Genomic DNA, 26,113 nt, shown 5'->3' with positions numbered 1-26,113 from the left:
ATCTGTGTATAACTTCTGCTTCTTATTATTAGTACATAACTAATAACACATTGTATATTATGCTACTTATTGCCAGGCATAATTCTTATTTCTCATTTTTATAATTTTTATAAATGAACCGAAACTTTTACTACGAGTGCAAAGCCAACATTGTGTAAGATATTATGAATAATAAACTAAAAGAAATTTTAATTAAAATTTTTAAAAAAATAAAACTAAATAACCAAACCCTTAAACTCCTTTATCCAAAAAACCCAAACTCTGAAGCAGCCGTCCATCCCCTTCACTCCCCCTTACGCCGTTCCCTTTGGTAGCGCCTCCCGCTGATCTTCCCTCTTCTCTTCACGCTATCAACGTCGTCGCTGCGTCCCTGGTCCTGGTTGCTTATTCGCTCTCCTCCGCCGCTCTCATTGGTCCTTGTAGCTGCGTCCACCGCTCCAGTCCTTCTACCGTTCGTTGCTGCTCCTCCCGCTGGTCCTCGTCCTCAGTCACGTTGCTGCTCCTCGCCACTCATTCTACTCCTTAGTCACTGCAGGTTTGGATGGGTTTTGAGATTATCTAAGTCTTCCTTGTTGGGTTTCCTCCTATATACTTAGTGAATGTGCTTAGATATTACCTTCTGCTTTTAAATACGTTTGGAGTCAGCATTTGTTAATTAAATTTTCATGTGAATATTCTAGTACACTTCTTGATTTGTTTGTTTATATTATTGCTCTTTGTGTCTTAATTTTCTATTAGTTCCTATTTCATGCAAATAGAAGTGAGAACAGTGAGTATAGGGATTAGCTTGGGTTTGTTTACTGCAAAATGTCAAGACAAATAATTGAGTAGCGGATTTCCCTAGTTTTAAGTGTCATAAAATAAATGAATAAATATATTACACAAGTTTATTTCAATCTGTAACTGTTGACTGGTTCATGTATTAGGTTCATTTGACTCACATGGTCTAGTCTTTGGATATTGATTTGTGCTTTAAGAATCCATGGGAGAGTTTCCCGTGTGATCTCAGAGTGGGTGTTATGTCATAATGAGTATGCATGGAGATGAGAGCTCATGGTAGATTTATTAAGATAGCCTTGATAGTATCGTTAATTTGTGTTACTACTAGCCAACACGTGATCAGCCTATAAACTAATTGAACAAGACATCTGGGATTTGAGTGCATTAGCTTTGACTTAGATTGCAACCTTTCTTTGTACCCTTTGAATAAAGGGAAAGGGTTTATATTTATGATTGTTGCCTTAATTTTCAGTGTCAGACACTGTGTTACTCCTTGAAAGGTATGTGAGTTTATATGAGACTTACCTATTTTGCCATTGCTTTTGCAAATATAATAATGCTATATTGTCTCTTCAATATGCTGCCGATATCCCTCTGAAGATCACAGTAACTACAGACACTTAATGCTCATGGATTGGAACTTAATTTTAATGTTTAAAGTTTTTATTTTTAGATAGAAATTTGAATTGAATTAGATTAGTTGATTACAATTAAGTTCAATACGATTTAAGATTGATTTTTTTATAGAAACAAATGATTTAAGCTCATGTTTCAGACTGTTTTATTGGTCAGAGAAATTAATGCAAAGAGATTGGGACTTATATAATACTTTAGTTATAAATGAAGTATGCTAATTGTAGAGGCTATAAAAAACTATGATTTAATTTACTATTAAATATGATTGTTTCTGCAGGTATGCAAACCTGCAGAAACTTTGTAGGTTCTTTTTCTGATTTAATATGCTTAACATGTTTTAGGTGCTGAAATTTATATAATTTATTGAGAAACTGAACATTTCTTACATTCTGTTTGCCATACTATTTCGGAAGCTAAATTTGTAAATCTCAGCGTTTGTAGTTTAAACTTAAAAAAGAAAATCTGAAGCAAAATGCAACAAAATGCAAGAACAGTAAGTTAATTCTTCTTCTGTGTTAATGTTTTGTCTAGCAAAGCTGCAAATTTGAGTCTGTTGTAGCTTAGAATAGTGAACTTATGGCCTTTAGAACTCGAATCACCTGTTGAGAAATGAGCAAACTTTTTAGTGCTAGAGGATGACATATTTTCACATTCCCTCACAAAGCTGCTTGAGTTATCTAAATTAGTATCCAGTGATTGCCATCTCATTTCCTCTAGTTTAATGCTAGAATCATCAATATGCTCCCCTGGATTAATGTCCCATTTCTTATAAGGTCATTCCATTCTTGTAGTTTTCAGTAAGCAAGAATGCAATTGAAAGTTGGAATGTATATAAACCAATTTACCAGCTCTTGTGGAATTCAGTGTATTTCTTGACACTATGAATGAAAGAGCAAGTTCTCCAATTTTTCGCTGCAGATGATCTTGAAGTTGGTTGGGATAGTACCTTTTAGCAACCTCAGCTAACTCTGGAGTTTGTGATCCCTATGTAGCCCAGTAATCATCGCATCCATCGACATAGCATCAAGTATTGCTGCCATGGCATATAGCCATTATGGAAGTGGAACATAGCAAATTGCTCATGTAGAAATTTTTTTCTTCGATTTCGTTGCAAATGCTCCCATAACACCCATGACCACCTCTATATCTTCATTTGGGCTGTCCCTTGGTATACCTCCTTGTGCTGAAAAAGTAAGATACCTATGATCATAAAAATCTTATTGCGAGTGCAAAGCCAACATAATGAATATGATCACATATTTAGGTCTGTCTTGCTAGAACAATCATGTCAATTTTAGGATAAGAATCAACCTATTTGTGAAAAAAATAATATATATTAATTCGAGTACAAGAGACTAGAATAATAAAAAAAACAGAATGAATATCCTCTGATATCTTTGACAAATATCTGAACAATGTAGAGGGGACATAATAAATAAGAGTAAAGCAAGAGGAGCAAATGAAAACTTAATTTTTGTTGGGCGTTGAAGTTAATAAAGCAAAACTGACTCGAGCAAAATGGTAATTCAAGCTAAGCCAGAAAAATTGTGCCAGGATGTAAAGACCAAATTGATGTAGGAGCTGTGCTTATGCAACTGAGGCTAAATATGTGATGGTAAAGGGTCAAAATCAATTTTGAACACTATTCATGCTATGTGTATATATATCTGCATTTCTGTGCACATATAATAACACATATAAGTGCATGCAGTGTCATTTTACTATGTATTTATCTATTGGTTTATGTAACGTAACCTTTAAAGAATTGTTTTATTTGGTCTATATATATATATAGTAGGTGACTTGAAGGTCCTAAGTTGTATAAATTGTGTTTGATATAGCAAGGGACTGGCTGTTTGCACATATGTTGAAGCAAATGCTTGGCAAGGTTTTGAACAAGGGTTCTTGTGCAAGTGGAGGAGACAAGCTTAGAGCTCTCTTTTATGTGCCCATCACAGGCTTCCACAATGGACAGGTAACAGTTTCCTCATTGCTTTGCCTTGAATATCTCTGTGCTGTTAAAAGCAATTTTTTCACAATTGAAAGGGCCAGTATTTGGCAGATGACTGAAGTGGTTCAAACATCATCTTCACATAAATAGAAATAGTTCTTCCACACCCAACAGAAAAAACCTCCGTGATTTATGCTTCAAATTTTCATTTGATAAAGGTCTTACTTAAAACTTCGTAGGATTATGTCATGAGATGGGGCAGCTGTACAGAATTAGTATATTTTCAACGCAAAGTGCCACGATAAATAAAATATGCCAATTATTGCTCGGCTGCAGGTTTATTGTGCACCGAGAAGCTTCTTTGGGGTGGAAGATTTCCTCGATGACGACAATAGCAGGCCATATACATACCAGAAAGAAAAGAAGTCAAAAAACCCCAACAAGCATATGTCATTTAAGCAACGGACCAAAGCATACATGGAACCATTTACACTTGACATATTAATCTCAAAGCGCTTTGTTACAGCATCACTCACGCACAGAGTAACAAGTAAGCAGGTTGCAGTTGCTGGTACTAACTCTAAAGACATTAAAGCTGCTCTCAAGTCCAGGTCAGACATACCAGCATGCTTGGCCATTGGTCGCATTTTAGCCGACAGGGCACGAGAAGCTGATGTGTACACTGCTTCTTACACCCCAAGAGAGAGGGACAAGTTTGAAGGGAAGATCAGAGCTGTGGTTCAGTCTCTTATTGATAATGGAATTGATGTTAAAGTTTATCTTGATTGAAAGTTTGTTTCTTTAGTTCTCAATTTGGTCTTATCTGAAAATTGCATAAATTGAGGACAAATTGGGTTTGTAAATTTATTGTGTATACAATGTTATAAATTGCCACAATTTTGATAATTTATATCCAATATTTCGGCATTGAAATGATATTGCAAATATATTCCATTGAATAGATTGTTTTTATTTTTGTCAAGCTTTTCCAACATATTGAGCTCCTTTATATGAATATATATATTAGAAAACATATTTCTTCTCCTAAATATTAAAGGAGTAAAGGCTTAAATCTGTGTTTATCATGTGAGTTATATATTTTTTTAGTTACTAAAACAAGTCATCAAAGTAAATTTACACTTTGAGTTGCAAAAGCTAATAAGTAAATAAAAGAAAAATAACAAACTGTTGGTAAAATTTTTTTTTTTTTTTTGGTCAAAGTAATCATTCATTAAAGGAGCGACAGACCCAAAACTATAGATGAGGAGGGTAAACTCCGGCTCAAGTCCAAATACACAAAACAGAAAAATAATAATAATAATAATAATTTTACGAGTCCAAATTCTGGTCCAAGCTCATCTACCACTGCCCCCTAGGCATTGGCAAGTTATATTATAATATATTAAAAGATATTTTTTTTTCTGTAGAGTATGTTGTTACCGATTTAAATCAAAAAAATTAATTGAATTGAATTAATTAAAAATTTTAATTTAATTTTTTATTTATTTTGATTTAGTTTGATTTTTAATTTTAAAAATTTTAATTATTTTAATTCGATTTGATTCAATTTTAATAAAAAAAATTGAAAAATTAAATTGAACCGATTAGATATAATAATATATTATTTTTAATAATATAGAGATTAAATTATATTAAATTTAAAATATTTCAATTAAATTTTAAAATATTAAAAATAAAATATAAAAAATAAAAATTTATTAAAAATTTAAATCAATTGAATCGAATTAAATTAGATCGATTTGATTCGATTTGATTTCTAATTAAAATTGATTCGATTTGATTTTTATAAATATTAAAATTTTAATTTTCAATTCAACAATTTATAAATGTTGATACGAGTTATAAAGATAATTTTTTTTTCTCTCAAATAATGTTTATCAGTAATTATATTAAAAAATACTTTATTTATAGTATGGGAGAGAGATTGATTTAGAAAACTGAAATTGTTTTGAGATGAAAAATAACAGTGAATTTGAAAAATATTTTTCATTATTTATTTGGTAGAAAATAAAGGATGAAAGTATCTTTCCTAATAACAAAATATTTTTTTGCCCTTTATATATTGATAAAATAAATAATGATAAAATATAATTTTAATACATCCTCTCCAATTTAAGAGAAAGTTGCTCATGAGTTCCATATAAAGTTACCCTTATTTATTTTCCTCTCGCTTTTTATTTTCTTTCCTTCAAAGGAAAATTTGTATTTTGTTTTTCTCTCCTATTTTCCACTGATTCAAACAACCCATTAATCTTACTTCAAATACAGAATACCTATTTAAAAGAACCCTAGGACGATTAGTAGTATAATAAATAATGCAGAAATGTCACGTGATTATATAAAATGACATAACATGTAATGTAGTGTGATATGATCTGCGAAGATGATTGTTTGAATGGACGGCATATCTTTGAGCGAATGTTATATTATCACGCTAAGTCAGTAATCATTAACTATAAAAACATTTAGATTCTTGATGTTCAAATGCGGAAGTCTAGATATTAAAGTGTATTTCTTTTTCTTTTCAAAATTATTGATGTTTGAATATATTTTTTAAAAGCTTTTTTATTTATTTTAACCTAAATTAAAAATTTAGCATTAATTTTAGCCAATCATTAAAATTAAGATGGGAGATTACTAATATAACAGTTGATCTTGTGTGAATATTGGACTATAATTATTAAATATCAAAAGAATTTAAATTTTTATTATGAAACTTTTAATCAATCAATAATATCGAATATAATATTAACATTTATAATATATTAGATGTTATATCAGTAATTTTTAATTTCAATTTTTATTATAAACTAAATTAATTTTAAAATTTTAAATTAGTTTAAAATTAATAAAAAAATTACTAAATTTGACCAAAAAAGCTAAAATTTTAGATTTTTAGACATTTAAGCGTTTTCAAAACTAATTCTTCATTTGGAATTATAAATTTTACAAGAATTAAATTCAATTTTTTATTTAAAATAAAATAATTCAACTTTTAACTTCAAAAATTTTAATTTAAATATGATAATAAAATGAATTTATTGAAATTTGTTTTCCTTTCAACTAATTAGTTGTTTTTTGTTTTTTCATGCACATAGATTAAATAGTTTTATATGATTTTTCTTTTTGTTAAATAAGTTTTTTCAAACAGAGTAAAGCTCTTTTTGATTGGCTAACCCAGCCGGCGACAATCTCCCAGCGCTATTACCGTATTGCAAACGTCTAGAGATCTGTTGCGACTCGAGAGATCGAGAGAGAGAGAGAGAGAAAGTGAGAGCGTGCGCAGCAAAATTCACGGTTTACGAGTTTGATTCCCAATCCTCGGCCAAATCAGGTACGTTCCGACTAGCGATTGTCGTCTTTACTTTCCCATCAGTCACCGATAGTGAAAAATTCTTTCTGTTCACTCATATGGCCTCTCTATGATCAAATTGGGCAATTGATATACCCAGATTAATGCTTGTTGATGTTTATTTTTGCAGAAAGTCCTCTTTTTTTTTCCTTTTCTCGTCTCCTCTCTTTTAGTTCCTTTGTGTAAATGGTGAGTATTTTTTTTTTTTTTTACCCTTTTTATGTTTCTACTCATCTTGGTATTTTAATTCCATTTTAGTTATATGATTAAAAAAAAATTCCTTTTTTAGATGTCAACTCTTCTTAATTTAGATTTGGTTGTAAAATCTTTGATTTTCTTTAGTTGTTCAATTCGTTGATTGGTCAATTAAGACACTGATAGTATAAAATTGAATCAAACCCGGGAATGTGCTTGGGGCATTAGGCTGCGAGGGGTATGAGTAGATGAAAGGAATTCTGTGCGGAAGTTGCTTTATTTGGATATGGGTATTGGTCCTATTGGATTTAGCTAAAGATTGTTTTCCGTTTTGGCTGCAGTATCTCTTTAGTTACTAGAAATGTGGATATTGTTGGTTGGAATTTTGAATGTTCATGGAAGCACATAAGTGTGATTATCTAAATTCATCTTGTCAAAGTTCAAAACCAGCAAATTTTAGAAGCAATCAGCAAATTTTAGAAGTGCGACCAGCAACACATACCTTCTCAATAAATTTGCTTTTGGATCAGGCCATATCTACTAGATCAAAAAGTAAGGAAGTAAGGAAGTTTAAAATCTAAAGGTAAGTAGAAAAAAAATTTACCAAGATCTCTAGCCAAGGAAGTGCTCTCTCCAAGGGCGGATGAGGACCCGGCTCATTTGCGGATGACTTTGCCAAGACAAAACAACTTTCTCACCACCTAGGTATGTCAATTTTCTTCAGAGAACTAGCCATGGTCAAAAGGAGGCTAAAGCCTCATCCTCCTCCCTCTTTGGTGGGACCCTATCCTTCCTCAGGTCCACCCAAAAGTTTCATTTTGTTTGGAGATGTCCAAAACCTTCGGACGTCCGGTGTCAGAGTATAAAAAACTTATTTTTCCACCTCTTCAATGAGGAGAGCATTCGATTAAACATCGTCTGGCACTTGCATCCACTAAAAAACTAGAACTCCTCATTTTGATGGGTAACCAATTGGACAACGGGAAGAAAAACGCTACACTCGGATCGATGTGATTATTAAGACAGACGAACTGAAAAGCCACAAAGATTCTCCAGCTATTAGAATGCAGCAAGGCAACCAAAAGCTTGTGAAACCGAAGAACATCAATAAAAAATGGGTCTATTGGGAAACCAAAGATTCGCCTTCAGCTGCTCCTCGAAAATCATAATAGTATCTTTTGCAGGAATCAAGTCATTCACACGAACGCAAGGAGAAGGGGCAAAGACACAAAAAGTCTCTCAAGGGATTTAGTAGGTATCATAAAGGCAGACTACATCTTGCTCCAACAAGATGAATGGGATGTCATTAATTGAGCTACCTTCATTTTCTTGAACCTCTCTCAATGGAACGATAGGGATCGAGATACGGATGGGACTAGGGCTGAGCATTCGGTCGGTTCGGTTCAAAATCGAACCGAACCGAAATAACCGAAAACCGAATTGCAGTATTTTACATAAACCGAACCGAACCGAATAAGAGGGATAACCGAATCGAACCGATTTGATTCGGTTCGGTTCGGTTCGGTCGGTTCAATCGATTGAACCGATTTTAAAAAAAAAATCAATAACAGTTAACATAATCTAGAATAAAATACTTCACGGCCATGAGTTTACATCAACAATCAAGAGCACACACTTGAACAATCAATAACACAAATTCAACAATCAATGGGACACAAATTCAACCAAGAGTACATAAATTCAACAATCAACAGCAAATCACAAATATTTACTTAGCTTCTACGGTTGACTCAAGTTCAACAGCACGCCGTGGCACTGGCAGGCAACCATGTCCGACACAACTGAGGGCTGGAGGCGCGAGTGGCACTCTTGGTCCCGGAGTCTGGTCCATGAACTGTGAAAGGCTCAAGGCTGGAAGCGCGACACAGAGACTCGAAGAGGACTGAGGGCTGTGGAATAAGCACGACCAAATTGCCGACTGCCCGATGATGCGTGGAGAGCCAATAGAGAGCGACGGCCGACGCCGATGATTGCGTGGAAAGAGAGAGAGACTATAGATCGGTGAAGATCGACGATGGTGAATCAGTCCAGTCGAGAGGAGAGTGGAGGCACATCACATGCGCAAGAATCTCGCGACGAGATGCGTGCGTGGCTCTACTACTCAGAAAGAGACCGGAGGCTGGACGGTGGATGGTGGAACCGCCGCTGGAACTTGGATGGAACTCAGAGGCGAGGCACGTTGAGAGGTGAGGGCGTTAGGTTTAGGGGTGGGTGAGCACAGAGATAGAGATGCACGGAGAGAGAGAAATTTGTTTTAAATTTAGGCAAAGGAAGGGAAGGGAAATAGGGAATTAGGAAATTACTCAAACGACGTAGTATAAGTGATTTCGGTTCGGTTCGGTCTAATCGAAATTTTTACGTCTAAAACCGAACCGAACCGAAATCACCGATTTTTTTAAAATTTCAAATCGAACCGAACCGAAAAAAAAATAAAACCGAACCAAATTTTTTAAATTAATCGGTTCGGTCGGTTATTTCGGTTTAAACCGAATTCTGCTCAGCCCTAGATGGGACCATTGGAGGAGGAGAAGCTTGAGGTGGAATCTTCAATAGAGGTAAGAGAAGAGGAGGTATTCCTATTCATTCTAAGCGGAAAAACAAAATAGAAATTAACGTGAAAGCAAGGGAGTGTAATCGGAAAAAAACGATCGAGTCTTCCTAAAGGCAAAGATTGCAGTTGAAAGCAAAAGTGATACTTGAGGAAGAGAAGGGTTCTTAAAGACGATTTTGACAGTAGACTTTAAATGCGGTTCAGGAAATGGGGCAGCCATCATTCAAAAAGTTAAGCAAGCAAAGCGGCGTGAGTCAGAAAAAATCAATATCAGTAAGTCACGTAAGTCACGTACCCCAGATCATGAGGACAATTGTCACTTTCGAATCTAAAGAATCAAAGACCGCTGGAGAACTTTTGATGCTTCATAAAACACACTCAAAGTAGGCAGTGAGCTATTATCATAGGACAAGTCCACGGGACAGGGATTTGGTAAGTGGATAATGCGGTTCCATTAGAGAAAAACAAGACTCGGACACCATAACACCCGGTTCATCACCAAGACTCTCTATTTCTTGGATACGCCAAGTCTCGGCACAAAGTTATTGTTATCAAAGCACAGTCATCCCCATTGCGCCTATAATCATGGGATCACCGACCTATCTATTGACGATATCTCTTATCAGACAGCCGGCCACATCATCACTGGATTATTAGGAAATACTATATTTATTTCTATTTTCTTACAGTATAAAAGGAGAAAGATCACAGAGGTAAAGAAATGCTATTCTCCCATACAACTACTCTTGAGTTTTAAGTATTATATTTGCTCTTCTCTTCTTTTTACTAACTTTAAGTATCGGAGTGGTTGCCGTACACATCAACCATCTCGCATTTTCTCCTTTGCAGATGGACTAATCATAATACAATTCTATTGAATTAATCACAGCACAACACCATTCCGACTATGTCATTAATTTATTTTATTATTTTTCTAATAGTATATAAATTAATATAATACATATCGTTGAAATTATATCACACATCTTCTGTAAAACATGATATGAATTAATACATATATTGTACTAATATTTTAATTCTATAAAATGTACTGTTTGTCTTTTAAAAAAGCATAACCTAAAAAATAAAATTAAAATACTCTTATTGTTATTGATAAAATAATATACGTTTTTTTATAAAAATATAAATGTATATGATAAAACTCTTTAATAAAGTATAAATAAATTCAATACACATTGTGTAGAATATTATGAATAATATAAAATATAAGAAATTTTAATTAAAATAAAAAAAATAGAACTAAATAACCAAACATTTAAACCCCTTTATCCAAAAAACCCAAACTCCGAAGCAGTCGTCCATCCCCTTCCCTCCCCCTCCCGCCGTTCCCTCTGGTACAGCCGTGCGCCTCCCGCCGATCTTCCCTCTTCTCTTCACGCTATCAACGTGGTCGCTGCGTCCCTAGTCCTGGCTGCTTATTCGCTCTCCTCCGCCGCTCTCACTAGTCCTTGCAGCTGCGTCCACCGGTCCAGTCCTTCTACCGTCCGTTGCTGCTCCTCGCCGCTGGTCCTCGTCCTCAGTCACGTTGCTGCTCCTCGCCACTCATTCTACTCCTCAGTCACTGCAGGTTTGGATGGGTTTTGAGATTATCTAAGTCTTCCTTGTTGGGTTTCCTCCTATATACTTAGTGAATGTGCTTAGATATTACCTTCTGATTTTAAATACGTTTGGAGTCAGCATTTGTTAATTAAATTTTCATGTTAATATTCCAGTACACTTCTTGATTTGTTTGTTCTATTATTGCTCTGTGTCTTAATTTTCTATTATTTTCTGTTTCTATTATTGCCATTCTGCCTATTTCATGCAAATAGAAGTGAGAACAGTGAGTATAGGGATTAGCTTGGGTTTGTTTACTGCAAAATGTCAAGACAAATAATTGAGTGGCGGATTTCACTAGTTTTAAGTGTCATACAATAAATGAATAAATATATTATATCAGTTTATTTCAACCTGCTTGTTTATGTATTAGGTTCATTTGATTCACATGGTCTAGTCTATGGATATTGATTTGTGCTTTAAGAAGCCATGGGAGAGTTTCCTGTGTGATCTCAGAGTGGGTGTTATGTTACAATGAGTATGCTTGGAGATGAGAACTTATGGTAGATTTATTAAGATAGCCTTGATAGTATTGTTAATTGTGTTACTACTACACAACACGTGATCAGCCTATAAACTAATTGAACAAGACATCTGGAATTTGAGTGCATTAGACTTGACTTAGATTGCAACCTTTCTCTGTACCATTTGTTAATAAAGGGAAAGGGTTTATATTTATGATTGTTGCCTTAATTTTCAGTGTCAGACAGTGCATTCTTATAGTGTGTTACTCCTTGAAAGGTATGTGAGTTTATATGAAACTTACCTATTGTGCCATTGCTTTTGCAGACATAATAATGCTATATTGTTCCTTCAATATGCTGTCGATAGCTTTTTGAAGATCACAGTAACTATAGACACTTAATGCTAAGGGATTGGAACTTAATTTTAATGTTTAAAGTTTTTATTTTTAGATAGAAATTTGAATTGAATTAGATTAGTTGATTACAATTAAGTTCAATATGATTTAAGATTGATTTTTGATAGAAACAAATGATTTAAGCTCTAGTTTCAGACTGTTTTATTGGTTAGAGAAATTAATGCAAAGAGATTGGAACTTATATAATACTTTAGTTATGAATGAAGTATGCTAATTGTGAGGCTATTAAAAACTATGATTTAATTGATTATTAAATATGATTGTTTCTGCAGGTATGCAAACCTGCAGAAACTTTGTGGATTCATTTTCTGATTTAATATGCTTAACATGTTTTAGGTGCTGAAATTTATATAATTTATAGAGAAACTGAACATTTCTTGCATTCTGTTTACCATACTATTTCAGAAGCTAAATTTGTAAATCTCAGCGTTTGTAGTTTAAACTTAAAAAAGAAAATCTGAAGCAGCAAAATGGAACAAAATGCAAGAACAGTAAGTTAATTCTTCTTCTGTGTCAATGTTTTGTCTAGCGAAGCTGCAAATTTGAGTCTGTTGTAGCTTAGAATAGTGAATTTATGGCCTTTAGAACTCGAATCACCTGTTGAGCAATGAGCAAACTTTTTAGTGCTAGAGGATGACATATTTTCACATTCCCTCACAAAGCTGCTTGAGTTATCTAAATTAGTATCCAGTGATTGCCATCTCATTTCCTCTAGTCTAACACTAGAATCATCAATATGTGTTTCCTCCAGATAAATGCCCACTTCTTATAAGGTCGGTTCATTCTTGTAGTTTTCAGTAAAGCGAGAATGCTATTGAAAGTTGGAATGTATATAAACCAATTTATCAGCTCTTGTGGAATTCTGATAGAGCCTTTAAAGAACTAACTTGCAGAAATAGGTATAACAGAGAAAATTGTGGTATTTCTGATAGCTAAAAATACTCTAACTTCCCCCTTCTTGACAGATCACTCAAAGAATTCCCTCTCTCTTTGAAATTCCCTGCCCAGCATATGCTGAAGAAAACAAAAAAATACCGCACACCCATTCTCTCTCCTCTCTATGATATATACTCATTACACTAATGATTGCTCCTTTTCTCTCCCTGCCATCTGTCCTGTCCTTTCCCTTTATTTCCGCTGCTGTAACGACCTCCTATACTACTGGAATATCTCTAACGATCCCTTTTAATTTTCTTCTAGAATAGACCTTCATTTGTCCCAGCCCATCTGTGGCTATAGGACGACGCAATTGCAGACAATCTCTATCAATACTTCCTTCGTTGACTTTGGCCTTGTCCTCAAGGTCATAATTTGGAAATTGATTCTGCTTCTTCTTCAGAAAATCCCTTCCATTGCACAAGGACTTGCTGTTTTGCCCCAGCCCCTTCCTTCAATTCCCGAAATTGGAGTATTGCGGCAGGCTCGAAAGGTAGATTTTCAGATTTGAAATCCTGTGGAATCTGGACTGATGCCAAGCTGTCTCCTATTGCTTTCTTGAGTAGAGAGACATGAAAAACAGGATGCACCCTAGCTCCTTCTGGTAGTTGTAGTTTATAAGCCACCTTCCCGATTTTTGCAATTATCTTGAATGGCCCATAGTAACGTGCTGCGAGTTTAGAAAACACCCCGGATTGCATAGAAACCTGCCTGTGGGGTCTGTATTTCAAATAAACCCACTCTCCAACTTCAAAGTTCACATCTCTCCTACGATTGTTGGCTGCCTTAACCATCTTCTGTTGAGCCCTTTTTAGATTGTACTGCAGCTGGCGTAAAATCTCATCTCTGTCTTTCAACTCTTGGGCTACTACCTCCACCTTTATTTCACCTGGCAGAAATTTAACAATGAAAGGTGGGGGTCTCCCATATACCACCTCGAAAGGGGTTGAACCCGTAGAAGCATGGAAGTTGGTATTGAACCAGCATTCAGCCCAATGCAGGTACTTGCTCCACTGGCATGGTTGCTCTGAAGAAAAGCCCCGTCCGTTTCTGGATGGTAAGATGTGCTCATTTTCAATTGAGATCCCTGCCTACTGAACAACTCCTGCCAGAAATTACTCAAAAATATGGGATTACGATCACTTACTATGGATTGGGGTATACCATGCAGCTTTGCAACCTCCTTGGTAAACACCTCAACAACCACTTTAGCTGAAAAGGGATGTCTCAGCCCCATAAAATGTGAATATTTGGAGAGTTTGTCAATCACAACCAATATGCAATCCAACCCATGAGATCTTGGAAGATCTGTAATAAAATCCATGGAAATGTCTTCCCAAATTGTCGTAGGAATGGGTAGCGGTTGGAGTAATCCGGCTGGATTAGTAGCTTGATATTTATTTCGTTGACACACCTCGCACCCTTTAACAAAATTCTGCACTGTCTTCATCATACCCTTCCAGTAATCATTTCCCGCCAGCCTCCTATAAGTTCTATAAGCCCCAGAGTGTCCTCCAACCACAGTAGAATGAAATTCCTTCAGCAGAATTGGAATAAGGGACGATGTAGTAGGAATTACCAACTTTCCATGAAAGAACAACTTGTTCTGAATCAGCTGGTAGTGAGGGTGAGAATTTGGGTCTTCTGCCAAGTCCGTCAATATTTTCTGCAACTCTTTATCCATCCGCACCTCTGAATTTAATCTATCCAAATCTAGCGAGACTGGCATTGTAAGAATCTAACACTCCATTTCTTCTTCTCTTCGGGATAATGCATCTGCTGCCTTGTTGATTGCTCCTGGTTTATAAACAATGATGAATTCATATCCCAATAACTTAGCTAACCACTGCTGTTGAGCTGGGGTGGTAATGGGTTGATCCAAGAGGTGCCTCAAGCTGCGTTGATCTGTATGAACAGTGAGCTTTCTCCCAATCAAGTACGGTCTCTAGTGTCTTATTGCCAATACTAGAGCCATTAATTCTTTCTCATAAGTTGACTTAATCAAATTTTGTTCTGACAAGGCTTTGCTGTAGAATGCAATTGGCTTGTGGTCTTGCATCAACACAGCCTCGAGCCCCTTGCCAGATGCATCACACTCCAACACAAATGTTTTTTAAAAATTTGGCATTGATAACACTGGAGCAGTGTTTATAGCTGCTTTCAACTGTTCAAAAGCGCTATGAGTTTGCTGATTCCAGTAGAATTTCTCCGCTGTTTGCTTCTTAAGCAGTTGAGTCAAAGGTCTTGCTATTTCTCCATAATTCTTAATATATCGTCTATAGTATCCGGTCAATCCTAGAAACCCCCTCACTCCTTTAATATTTCTTGGTGTCGGCCAATTCAAAACACTGGAGATCTTGACTGGATCCATTGCAACTCCCTTGGAGGAAATTATATGGCCCAGATATTCAACTTGCAACCTTCCTAATAAAGACTTTTGCTTATTTGCCACGAATTGGTTCTCCCATAGGATCTGTAAAACCTTTCTCAAGTGTTGTACATGTTCTTCCCAACTTCTGCTGTAAATTAATGTCGTCAAAAAAAACCAGAACACAATGACGGAGCAAGGGCCTGAATACTTCATTCATGGTGGCTTGAAACGTGGCTGGGGCGTTTGTTAAACCGAATGGCATTACCAAGAATTCGTAATGAGGGGTGTGAGTTCGAAAAGCAGTCTTTGGCACATCACTTTCCTTCACTCTAATCTGATGGTAGTCCGAGCGCAGATCTATCTTCGAAAAATACTTCGCTCCATGTAATTCATCTAACATCTCTTGAATCACTGGAATCGGGTACTTATCAGGCACTGTGGCTTTGTTAAGTGCTCTGTAGTCCACGCAAAATCTCCAACTACCATCTTTCTTTTTCACCAGTAGGACAGGACTCGAAAAGGGACTGCAGCTTGGCCTGATAATTCCTGCACTCAACATTTCTGCCACCATCTTTTCGATTTCATCTCTCTGCTAGTGACTGTACCGGTACAGTTTCACACTAATGGGGGCTGAACTCGGGTGGAGCAGAATTGCGTGGTCAATGGCTCTTCTAGGAGGGAGCCCTGTTGCTTCGGTGAACACCCTCTGAAAGTGCTCAATTAGGGATTGTAATTGTTCCTTTTGCTCTGTACTTAGTTCTGATTCTATCCCGTGGAATAGCTCCCCTTTTTCAGAAGCCCATATCACCACATAAAACTCTACTTCTGTTAACTTCTGTAATGCTAATATTGAAATTATGGCCCTTGTTAATGACTGATCTCCTTGAAGCTTTACCCGGGTACCCCGGTGCAAAAATTCCATAGTCATTCGACGCTAATTTACTTCCACATTCCCCAACTTCTCCAACCATGCAACTCCCAATATCATATCAACCCCACCCAGTGGAAACACATAGCAATCTTCCAGGATTTCAAAACTACCCATCGAAATCTGCAATTTCGAACACAAACCTGAAGTTTCTGTTCTTCTGCCATCTCCTAATCGGACTCCAAAAGTAGTGGTTGGAGTGACAGGTAGTTGTAATAGGGTTGCCACTCTATCAGCTACAAAATTATGGCTCGCCCTACTGTCGATCATGATAACTAGAGGCTGCCCTTTAACCTTGCCGTTAATCTTCATGGTACGAGCCCTAGAAATGCCCCCTACAGAATACAATGGTAGCTCTAGTTGGGCCAGATGCCCCTCCACTTCTATCGCATCTCCCATTTGTTCTTCAACATCCCCTTCTGGTTCAGCTTCGTCTTCCCCTACAATGAGAGCTCGCAGCGTATCTCCCATAGTGTTGGTCTGTGATTCCCGGTACTTGTGACGCTCAAGCTAGGAATTCATTGGAGAAACTTTCCACGGTTCCATCCTGTTTGACTGCCGCCAATCTTTCATAAGGGCTTGCATAATCATCTCCCCCATATCTCTGTAGTAGCTCCAGTGATAACCTCTCCCATGACATGGTCGGCTTTCGTTGTTTAACCCATCTCATCCAATGCAGTGCCGGCCCTTCCATGCACACCAAGGCCAAAGCCACTTTCTGCTCATCGGTTGTAGGGTGTATCGAGAAATATTGGTCAGCCCGTGAAAGCCATCCTACCGGGTCACTACCATCAAAGTTTGGGAGTTCTATTTTTTTTACTGTCAACTGCGATTCGTCGAACATCATCGTGTGCGAAGGAGTGGTCATTATGGATGACGATGCTGAACCTCTATTGGCAATACCCCTGTGAGTACTTAGAGGGCCCGGAGTCCCACTGTCAGCTTCCTTTCCCTTTATGAGATTAGTCAAGTTTGCCAACATTATTTCAATCCCATCTAACTTTTCCAGTTGTTGCCTATGCTGTAAAAGCTCTAAGGCTACCTACTTATCCTGCTGTTCCCTTTCTAGATTAAACTTGCGCAAATTTTCTTCCAATGCTGCAACGTTCCTCTCTATCGCTTCTACCCGTGAATCCATCCTTGTGTTTGGCATCCGGCAGATCGGACCAATTGATAGAGCCTTTAAGGAACTAACTTGCAGAAATAGGTATAATAGAGAAAATTGTGGTATTTCTGATAGCTAAAAATACTCTAACTTCCCCCTTCTTGACAGATCACTCAAAGAATTCCCTCTCTCTCTCTCTGAAATTCCCTGCCCAGCATATGCTGAAGAAAACAAAAAAATACCGCACACCCATTCTCTCTCCTCTCTATTATATATACTCATTACACTAATGATTGCTCCTTTTCTCTCCCTGCCATCTGTCCTGTCCTTTCCCCTTTATTTCCGCTGCTGTAACGACCTCCTATACTACTGGAATATCTCTGCAGTGCTTACGATCCCTTTTAATTTTCTTCTAGAATAGACCTTCATTTGTCCAGCCCATCTGTGGCTACAGGACGACGCAATTGCAGACAATCTCTATCAAATTTAGTGTATTTCTTTGACACTATGAATGAAAGAGCAAGTTCTCCAATTTCTCGCTGCAGATGATCTTGAAGTTGGTTGGGATAGTACCTTTTAGCAACCTCAGGTAACTCTGGAGTTTGTGATCCCTATGTACCCCAGTAATCATCGCATCCATGGACATAGCATCAACTTGTGCTGCTGCCATGGCATATAGCCATTTATGGAAGTGGAACATAGCAAATTGCTCATGTAGAAGGTTTTTGCTTCGCCATCATTTGCTGATATTTGTGCAAATGCTCCCATAACACCCATGACCACCTCTATATCTTCATTTGGGCTGTTCCTTGGTATACCTCCTTGTGCTGAAAAAATAAGATACCTATGATCATAAAAATCTTGGTGCGAGTGCAAAGCCAACATAATGAATATGAACACATATTTAGGTCCATCTTGCTAGAATAATCATGTCAATTTTAGGATAAGAAGCAACCTATCTGTGAAAAAAATAATATATATTAACTGAGTACAAGAGACTAGAATAAAGAAAAAAATTGAATGAATATCCTCTGATATCTTTGACAAATATCTGATCAATGTAGAGGGGTCATAATAAATAAGAGTAAAGCAAGAGGAGCAAATGAAAACTTTTTTTTTGGGCGTTGAAGGCAATAAAGCAAAACTGACTCAAGCAAAATGGTAATTCTAGCTAAGTCAGAAAAATTGTACCAGGATGTAAAGAGCGAATTGATGTAGGAGCTGTGCTTATGCAACTGAGGCTAAATATGTGATGGTAAAGGGTCAAAATCAATTTTGAACACTATTCACGCTATCTTCACTTTTACACTATATATATATATATATATCTGCATTTCAGTGCACATATAATAACACATATAAGTGCATGCAGTGTCATTTTACTATGCATCTATGGGTTTATGTGACGTAACTTTTAAAGAATTGTTTTTATTTGGTCTATATATATATATATATATATATATATTAGGTGACTTGAAGGTCCTAAGTTGTATAAATTGTGTTTGATATAGCAAGGGACTGGCTGTTTGCACATATGTTGAAGCAAGTGCTTGGCAAGGTTTTGAACAAGGGTTCTTGTGCAAGTGGAGGAGACAAGCTTAGAGCTCTCTTTTATGTGCCCATCACAGGCTTCCACAATGGACAGGTAACAGTTTCCTCATTGCTTTGCCTTGAATATCTCTGTGCTGTTAAAAGCAATTTTTTCACAATTGAAAGGGCCAGTATTTGGCAGATGACTGAAGTGGTTCAAACATCATCTTCACATAAATAGAAATAGTTCTTCCACACCCAACAGAAAAAACCTCCGTGATTTATGCTTCAAATTTTCATTTGATAAAGGTCTTACTTAAAACTTCGTAGGATTATGTCATGAGATGGGGCAGCTGTACAGAATTAGTATATTTTCAACGCAAAGTGCCACGATAAATAAAATATGCCAATTATTGCTCGGCTGCAGGTTTATTGTGCACCGAGAAGCTTCTTTGGGGTGGAAGATTTCCTCGATGACGACAATAGCAGGCCATATACATACCAGAAAGAAAAGAAGTCAAAAAACCCCAACAAGCATATGTCATTTAAGCAACGGACCAAAGCATACATGGAACCATTTACACTTGACATATTAATCTCAAAGCGCTTTGTTACAGCATCACTCACGCACAGAGTAACAAGTAAGCAGGTTGCAGTTGCTGGTACTAACTCTAAAGACATTAAAGCTGCTCTCAAGTCCAGGTCAGACATACCAGCATGCTTGGCCATTGGTCGCATTTTAGCCGACAGGGCACGAGAAGCTGATGTGTACACTGCTTCTTACACCCCAAGAGAGAGGGACAAGTTTGAAGGGAAGATCAGAGCTGTGGTTCAGTCTCTTATTGATAATGGAATTGATGTTAAAGCTTATCTTGATTGAAAGTTTGTTTCTTTAGTTCTCAATTTGGTCTTATCTGAAAATTGCATAAATTGAGGACAAATTGGGTTTGTAAATTTATTGTGTATACAATGTTATAAATTGCCACAATTTTGATTATTTGTATCCAATATTTCGGCATTGAAATGATATTGCAAACATATTCCATTAAATAGGTTGTTTTTATTTTTGTCAAGCTTTAGTTTCTAACATATTGGGCTCCTTTATATGAATATATATATATATATTAGAAAACATATTTCTTCTCCTAAATATTAAAGGAGTAAAGGCTTAAATCTGAGTTTATCATGTGAATTATATATTTTTTTAGTTAGTAAAACAAAGTCATCAAAGTAAATTTACACTTTTGAGTTGCAAAAGCTAATAAGGAAATAAAAGAAAAATAACAAACCGTTGGTAAGATTTTTTTTTTGGTCAAAGTAATCATTCATTAAAAGAGCGACAGACCCAAAACTATAGATGAGGGTAAACTCCGGCTCAAGTCCGAATACACAAAACAGAAAACATAATAATAATAATAATAATAATAATAATTTTACGAGTCCAAATTCTGGTCCAAGCTCATCTACCACTACCCCTAGCCAATTGGCAAGTTATATTATAATATATTAAAAGATATTTTTTTGAGTATATTTTGAAAATTTATTTATAGCAACTGATCAAAAGTGAGCATATTCGATTCAAATTAAAAAAAAAATCAATCGAATTAAATTAATTTAAAAATTTAAAAATTCAGTTCGATTTTTTATTCATTTCAGTTCGATTCAATTTTTAATTTTAAAATTTTCAATTATATCAATTCGGTTTAGTTTTGATCAGAAAAAAAAAATTTAAAAAATCGAATCGAATTGATTAGTGATAATAATATATTATTTTTAATTATATAAAGAGATTAAATTATATTAAATTTAAAATATTTCAATTAAATTTTAAAATACTAAAAATAAAATATATAAAATAAAAAATTTATTAAAAATTTAAATCGATCAAACTGAATCGAATCGAATCAAATCAGACTGATTTGATTCGATTTGATTTCTAATTAAAATCGATTCAGTTTGATTTTTATAAATACTAAAATTTTAATTTTTAATTTATTCGGTTTGATTAAATTTTAAAGCGAACTAACTGAATAGTCACTCAACGATAATGACTTACAAATGTTAATACGAGTGATAAAGATAATTTTTTTTTTCTCTCAAATAACGTTTATCAGTAATTATATTTTTAAAAAATACTTTATTTACAGCATGGGAGAGATTGATTTAGAAAACTGAAATTATTTTGAGATAGAAAAATAACAGTGAATTTTAAAAAATATTTTTCTTTATTTATTTGGTAGAAAATAAAGGATAAAAGTATCTTTGCTAATAACAAAATATTTTTTTGCCCTTTCTATATATTGATAAAATAAATAATGATAAAACATAATTTTAATAAATTACTATCCACATCCTCTCCAATTTAAGAGAAAGTTTCTCATGAGCTCCATATAAAGTTTCCCTTATTTATTTTCCTCTCCCTTTTTATTTTCTTTCCTTCAAAACAAGAGAAAATTTGTATTTTTTTTCCTTTTTTTTTTCTCTCCTATTTTCCACTTATTCAAACAATCCGGTCTCAGGATTGAATGGGCCGGACTGAGTCCATACGAAAGATTTAAGGGTCTCCACATAATGGGCTATTGTCATGAGTCTGGCTTAAAACCGAGTGAAGAAATCCAGCGGTCATCAGTTTCAATATTATTTTAAATAATATAATATTTTTAATTATAAAATATTATATTTATTTCATAAATAATACTAATAAATATATTTTAAAATATGATATGAGTGATATAAAAATATATTAATTTTTTATTATAATAAATAAGAAAATATTAATTTTAAATAATTTAGGTTAAAATTAATTAATTAGCTATAATTTAAAATAACAATTTAAAATTGAACTATAATATATAAATATCAAAAAAATTTTAATTTTTTTATTATAAAAGTTTTAATTTGTCAATAATATCGAATATAATATTAACATTTATTTTATATTAGACTTATATTAGCAATTTTAATCTCAATTTTAATTATGGACTAAAATAAATTTTAAAATTTTAAATTAGACTAAAATTAATAAAAAAATTACTAAATTTAACAAAAAAAACTAAAATTTTAAATTTTTAGACATTTAAGAGTTCTCAAAATTAATTCTTCATTTGGAATTATAAATTTTACAAGAATTTTATTTCAATTAAATTCAATTTTTTTATCAATTTTTTTATTTAAAATAAAATAATTCAACTTTTAACTTAAAAAATTTCAATTTAAATATGATAATAAAATGAATTTATTGAATTTTGTTTTCCTTTCAACTAATTAATTGTTTTTTTTTTCATGCACATAGATTAAATAGTTTTATATGATTTTTCTTTTTGTTAAATAAGTTTTTTCAAACAGAGTAAAGCTTTTTTCGATTGGCTAACCCAGCCGGCGACAACCTCGCAGCGCTATTACCGTATTGCAAACGTCTAGAGATCTGTTGCGACTCGAGAGATCGAGAGAGAGAGAGAGACAGAAATAGAGAGAAAGTGAGAGCGTGCGCAGCAGAGTTCACGGTTTACGAGTTTGATTCCCATTCCTCGGCCAAATCAGGTACGTTCCGACTAGCGATTGTCGTCTTTACTTTCCCATCAGTCTCCGATAGTGAAATTCTTTCTGTTCACTCGTATGGCCTCTCTATGATCAAATTGGGCAATTGATACATCCAGATTAATGCTTGTTGATGTTTATTTTTGCAGAAAGTCACTTTTTTTTCCTTTTCTCGTCTCCTCTCTTTTAGTTCCTTTGTGTAAATGGTGAGTATTTTTTTTTTTTTACCCTTTTATGTTTCTACTCATCTTGGTATTTTAATGCCATTTTAGTTATATGATTAAAAAAAATCCTTTTTAGTTGTCAACTCTTCTTAATTTAGATTTGGTTGTAAAATCTTTGATTTTCTTTAGTTATTCAATTCGTTGATTGGTCAATTAAGACACTGATAGTAAAAAATTGAATCAAACCCAGGAATGTGCTTGGGGCATTAGGCTGCGAGGGGTATGAGTAGATGAAAGGAATTCTGTGCGGAAGTTGCTTTATTTGGATATGGGTATTGGTCCTATTGGATTTAGCTAAAGATTGTTTTCAGTTTTGGCTGCAGTATCTCTTTAGTTACTAGAAATGTGGTTATTGTTGGTTGGAATTTTGAATGTTCATGGAAGCACATAAGTGTGATTATCTAAAGTCATCTTGTCAAAGTTCAAAACCAGCAAATTTTAGAAGCAATCAGCAAATGCTGAAACTCTGATGAATTTAGGCTTACAACATTTATATTGGGTTAATGCAAGTTTTGAGAGAGAGAGAAAGAGAGAGAGGGGGAGAGAGAGAGTGGTGGGAAAGGGGATAAAATGATAAGAGTTCGTAAGTAATTACCCTCAGAACATGGGAAGTATTTTCATCCAGCAAACTAAGAGGGAGGTTGGTGAAATATTCCTAGATCATAAGTTGTTGTAAGTCAAGCTTAAGCCCAAGAAAGCCTTAAATGGCGCTTCATGTTTTATTGCTTAGGAGGTTCATAATCATGCTAGTCTTTGCTTCATTGAATCTATAAACAGATTGCAAAACACTATCTAAGCTTAGGTTGCCTCTTTTTGTAATAGATGTGCCTACAGTATCCCTGTGTGGACTGTGGAGATGCAATTTCTTACTTTTTGCTAGTTTTTCAGCTGTATTTGTTTGTTGTTACATCCTGTATATCCAATTCCAATGCCTCACAATGAATTGAATTAGGAAATCAATTCGATGACATTTTTTTGTCTTTTATCTGGTCTTTCTGCTTTTGGACTTATTTGTACTGTAATATTTTCATAGGCTATGTACATCCGAGTTAAGCGTAACAAGACAACTTACTTTATCCAATGTGATCCAACTGAGAAAATTCTGGAGATTAAGCAGAAATTGCAAGTCCTTATTGATAAGCCAGTTAATGATCAGCGACTCATCTCATTGTCAAATGGGGAAGTGTTGGAGGATTCAAAGACATTGGCAGAACAAAAGGTACCACCCTAGAAATAATGTTCATGCATATTCATTAGTGGAAAGGCATGTTCTGGTAGACATTTGAGATTTGAAATTCTTTAAATTTCTGTTGACATTCTTCAAAATTCACTGTCTCTCCACAGGTTGAAAATGACGCAAAGTTGGCTTTAACTTTGAGAAAAGGCAGTCTCTCTTTCCCTTTCTCTTGTAATTCATGTCTGTTCATGCATAGTCCCAAATAATTTTGTTGTCATTATGTGCCTTGGTTATGTGTATAGCTTTTTACGAGTCATTTTATATGACTGAAAAGTAAATGAGTAATGCAATGGAATTTCTAATTCTCCATGAGCTTTTCTGAGAATTTGTTTAGGGTTAAATAACCTGTAAACATGAAAAAGAAGTTGTGTTCCAGATTTCCATTAGTATCGTAGAAGTCATTGTGAGCCTTAGTTTTCAACACTGACATGAACGTGCTTTGATGCCTACCTGAGGCATGCTTCATTTTATTGGAAATAGCTTAAGAATTGCCTTGTGGAAAGCTTGAATGAGGCAAATTTAGAAAACATTGTGTACTTAATAATAAAAGGAAAATGATGTTTTATTATAGGATTTTACAGTCCATTTAGATCAGGGTGTTCCATTTTAGATATTTTTTATTTTTTATTTTTTATCAAATAATCAAATGAAAAACAATGTTCTACTGTAGATTTTACTGTCCATTCAGATCAAGTTGATTTTTGAACCACAAGAATGGGTAGTAGTTTTATCTGCTGATTGTATACTGAATTCTGATAAAATAGCTTCTTATGTAGTAATGTGCTTGGTTTTTTTTAACTGGTTACTAGTTATGAATTTTATTTCCAATAAAACCTTCAAATTCGAGGAAAAGCTTCTGAATTATTATAAAATTTAATAATGATTAGATTTGGTAAAATACCCCTTAAATTTTAGAATGAAATATATATGTCAAAAAGGAAAAGAAAGAATTTAATATTTTACTTTCTCTATTGGCCCTGTTATATACATTTATTCTTCTTGTTGTTTTCTGCATAAAATGTTAACATCTGGGGCGTGCTTTGGCACACACTTCTTTAGGGCGTGGTAATAATCGACAATTTGGGACCAAAAGTGAAGTAGATTTGTAAATTTTGATAAAAAGAACAAGAAGAAGAATTCTCCATAATGTATATTGGGGTCAAGACTTTGAATTTCTAGGTGATTAGCCCTTTGTTTTAACATATAGATATGGAGTTCTTGTCCAATGCAATGTGCATTATACAAGTGCTTAGCTTATCAATCCTTTTACAGTATCGTCGGCATCCAGTAGTTGCATCATGCATATATGCTCCATGTATGAATCATTCATGGACTTCTGAAAGCTACTAAAGTTAGGAACTGTTCTTATTGAAATCTGATTTCTTTTCTGCTCTCCACTGTATGCTTCTGAAGGCAAGAGCCAAATCAACATGCCCATAAAATTGATATATCTTGTATTATTAATGGCGGTTAAGATTACCCATAAAAGGAAATGTGAAATCTAACATCTTGTATTCTTTGCATGGTTGCTTGTATTAGTGGTTTAATGCATTTCCCTCCTTACCAGATGACAATGAATTTGAGGATATCAATATTGTAAAGCCAGATGATTTCTACCAGAGTCGAGATGGAATGGGGGAGCCTTGACCTTGGGAAGGCATAGCTGCAGGATGTAGTTAAAGCCTAATACACATACTATAGCTCTCATGTGTTTATTGTTGGATTTTCTAGTATCACAATAATATGTATTAATAGTTTCAACTTTGAAATGAGAGTTTCTTGTGCAAGCTTGAAACTTTCATTCTAATTAAACGGACATTGTGAAAAATGAGTTTCTTGAACAGTGCAAGCTTGAAACTTTCATTCTAATTAAACGGACATTGTGAAAAATGAGTTTCTTGAACAGATGGGTAACACAGTTTATCTGGGTTGATCATGATATATGACTCTTTCTCTCTCTCTGTATTATTCGCATTTTAGGGTCACTGTATGTTTCTACTTTATGAAAAAAAGTCTTGTGGCATTTTGATAATGTCGCATTGCACACCTGAACTGTTTTTATTAAATAATTACCTTATTAATGATATTAAGAAATAAAACATTATCTGAATAAAACATTATCTATAATCTAAATAAAATTTTTACTAAAATTATTGAAAGTAATTATGGTTGTTAAAAAAAAATTAAACTGAATAAATATTTTTAATAACTAAAAAAAATTTAAGTTTTATTTTATCAGCT

General features: G+C 34.6%; 3 protein-coding genes across 10 annotated transcripts; all 3 read left to right on the top strand.

Moving 5' to 3' along the window:
• The first annotated feature begins 236 nt into the window (after nt 1-236).
• Nucleotides 237-4,303, top strand: LOC122721669 (50S ribosomal protein L18-like). Of its 3 annotated transcripts, none has more exons than XM_043949994.1 (3): nt 237-535; nt 3,258-3,391; nt 3,607-4,303. In XM_043949994.1, the coding sequence occupies exon 3, from the start codon at nt 3,680-3,682 to the stop codon at nt 4,154-4,156; it is 477 nt and encodes a 158-aa protein (XP_043805929.1). In that variant the 5' UTR covers nt 237-535; nt 3,258-3,391; nt 3,607-3,679; the 3' UTR covers nt 4,157-4,303. The 3 variants fall into 3 exon arrangements, with proteins under 3 accessions (XP_043805929.1, XP_043805927.1, XP_043805928.1); XM_043949992.1 differs by having other exon boundaries at nt 243-535; nt 3,704-4,303; XM_043949993.1 differs by lacking the exon at nt 237-535 and having other exon boundaries at nt 3,239-3,391; nt 3,704-4,303.
• A 2,236-nt stretch (nt 4,304-6,539) lies between these two features.
• LOC110600608 (50S ribosomal protein L18) lies at nt 6,540-19,924 on the top strand. 5 transcript variants are annotated; one of them, XM_043950171.1, is made up of 5 exons: nt 6,540-6,722; nt 6,871-6,929; nt 12,441-12,495; nt 18,856-18,989; nt 19,302-19,924. In XM_043950171.1, the coding sequence occupies exons 2-5, from the start codon at nt 6,927-6,929 to the stop codon at nt 19,752-19,754; spliced, it is 645 nt and encodes a 214-aa protein (XP_043806106.1). In that variant the 5' UTR covers nt 6,540-6,722; nt 6,871-6,926; the 3' UTR covers nt 19,755-19,924. The 5 variants fall into 5 exon arrangements, with proteins under 5 accessions (XP_043806106.1, XP_043806107.1, XP_021593167.2 ...); XM_043950172.1 differs by lacking the exon at nt 12,441-12,495 and having other exon boundaries at nt 6,541-6,722; XM_021737475.2 differs by lacking the exons at nt 6,871-6,929; nt 12,441-12,495 and having other exon boundaries at nt 6,541-6,722.
• A 2,287-nt stretch (nt 19,925-22,211) lies between these two features.
• LOC110630657 lies at nt 22,212-25,775 on the top strand. Of its 2 annotated transcripts, XM_021778174.2 has the most exons (5): nt 22,213-22,414; nt 22,561-22,617; nt 23,669-23,854; nt 23,980-24,019; nt 25,440-25,775. In XM_021778174.2, exons 2-5 carry the CDS (start codon nt 22,615-22,617, stop codon nt 25,517-25,519), a joined length of 309 nt encoding a protein of 102 aa, XP_021633866.1. In that variant the 5' UTR covers nt 22,213-22,414; nt 22,561-22,614; the 3' UTR covers nt 25,520-25,775. The 2 variants fall into 2 exon arrangements, with proteins under 2 accessions (XP_021633867.1, XP_021633866.1); XM_021778175.2 differs by lacking the exon at nt 22,561-22,617 and having other exon boundaries at nt 22,212-22,414.
• The last annotated feature ends 338 nt before the right edge of the window (nt 25,776-26,113 follow it).

Source organism: Manihot esculenta, chromosome 14 (assembly GCF_001659605.2).
Source record: "Manihot esculenta cultivar AM560-2 chromosome 14, M.esculenta_v8, whole genome shotgun sequence".
NCBI lineage: Eukaryota > Viridiplantae > Streptophyta > Magnoliopsida > Malpighiales > Euphorbiaceae > Manihot > Manihot esculenta.
The sequence above is the reverse complement of the archived record's forward strand: the minus strand, read 5'-3'. Positions and strand labels throughout refer to the sequence as shown.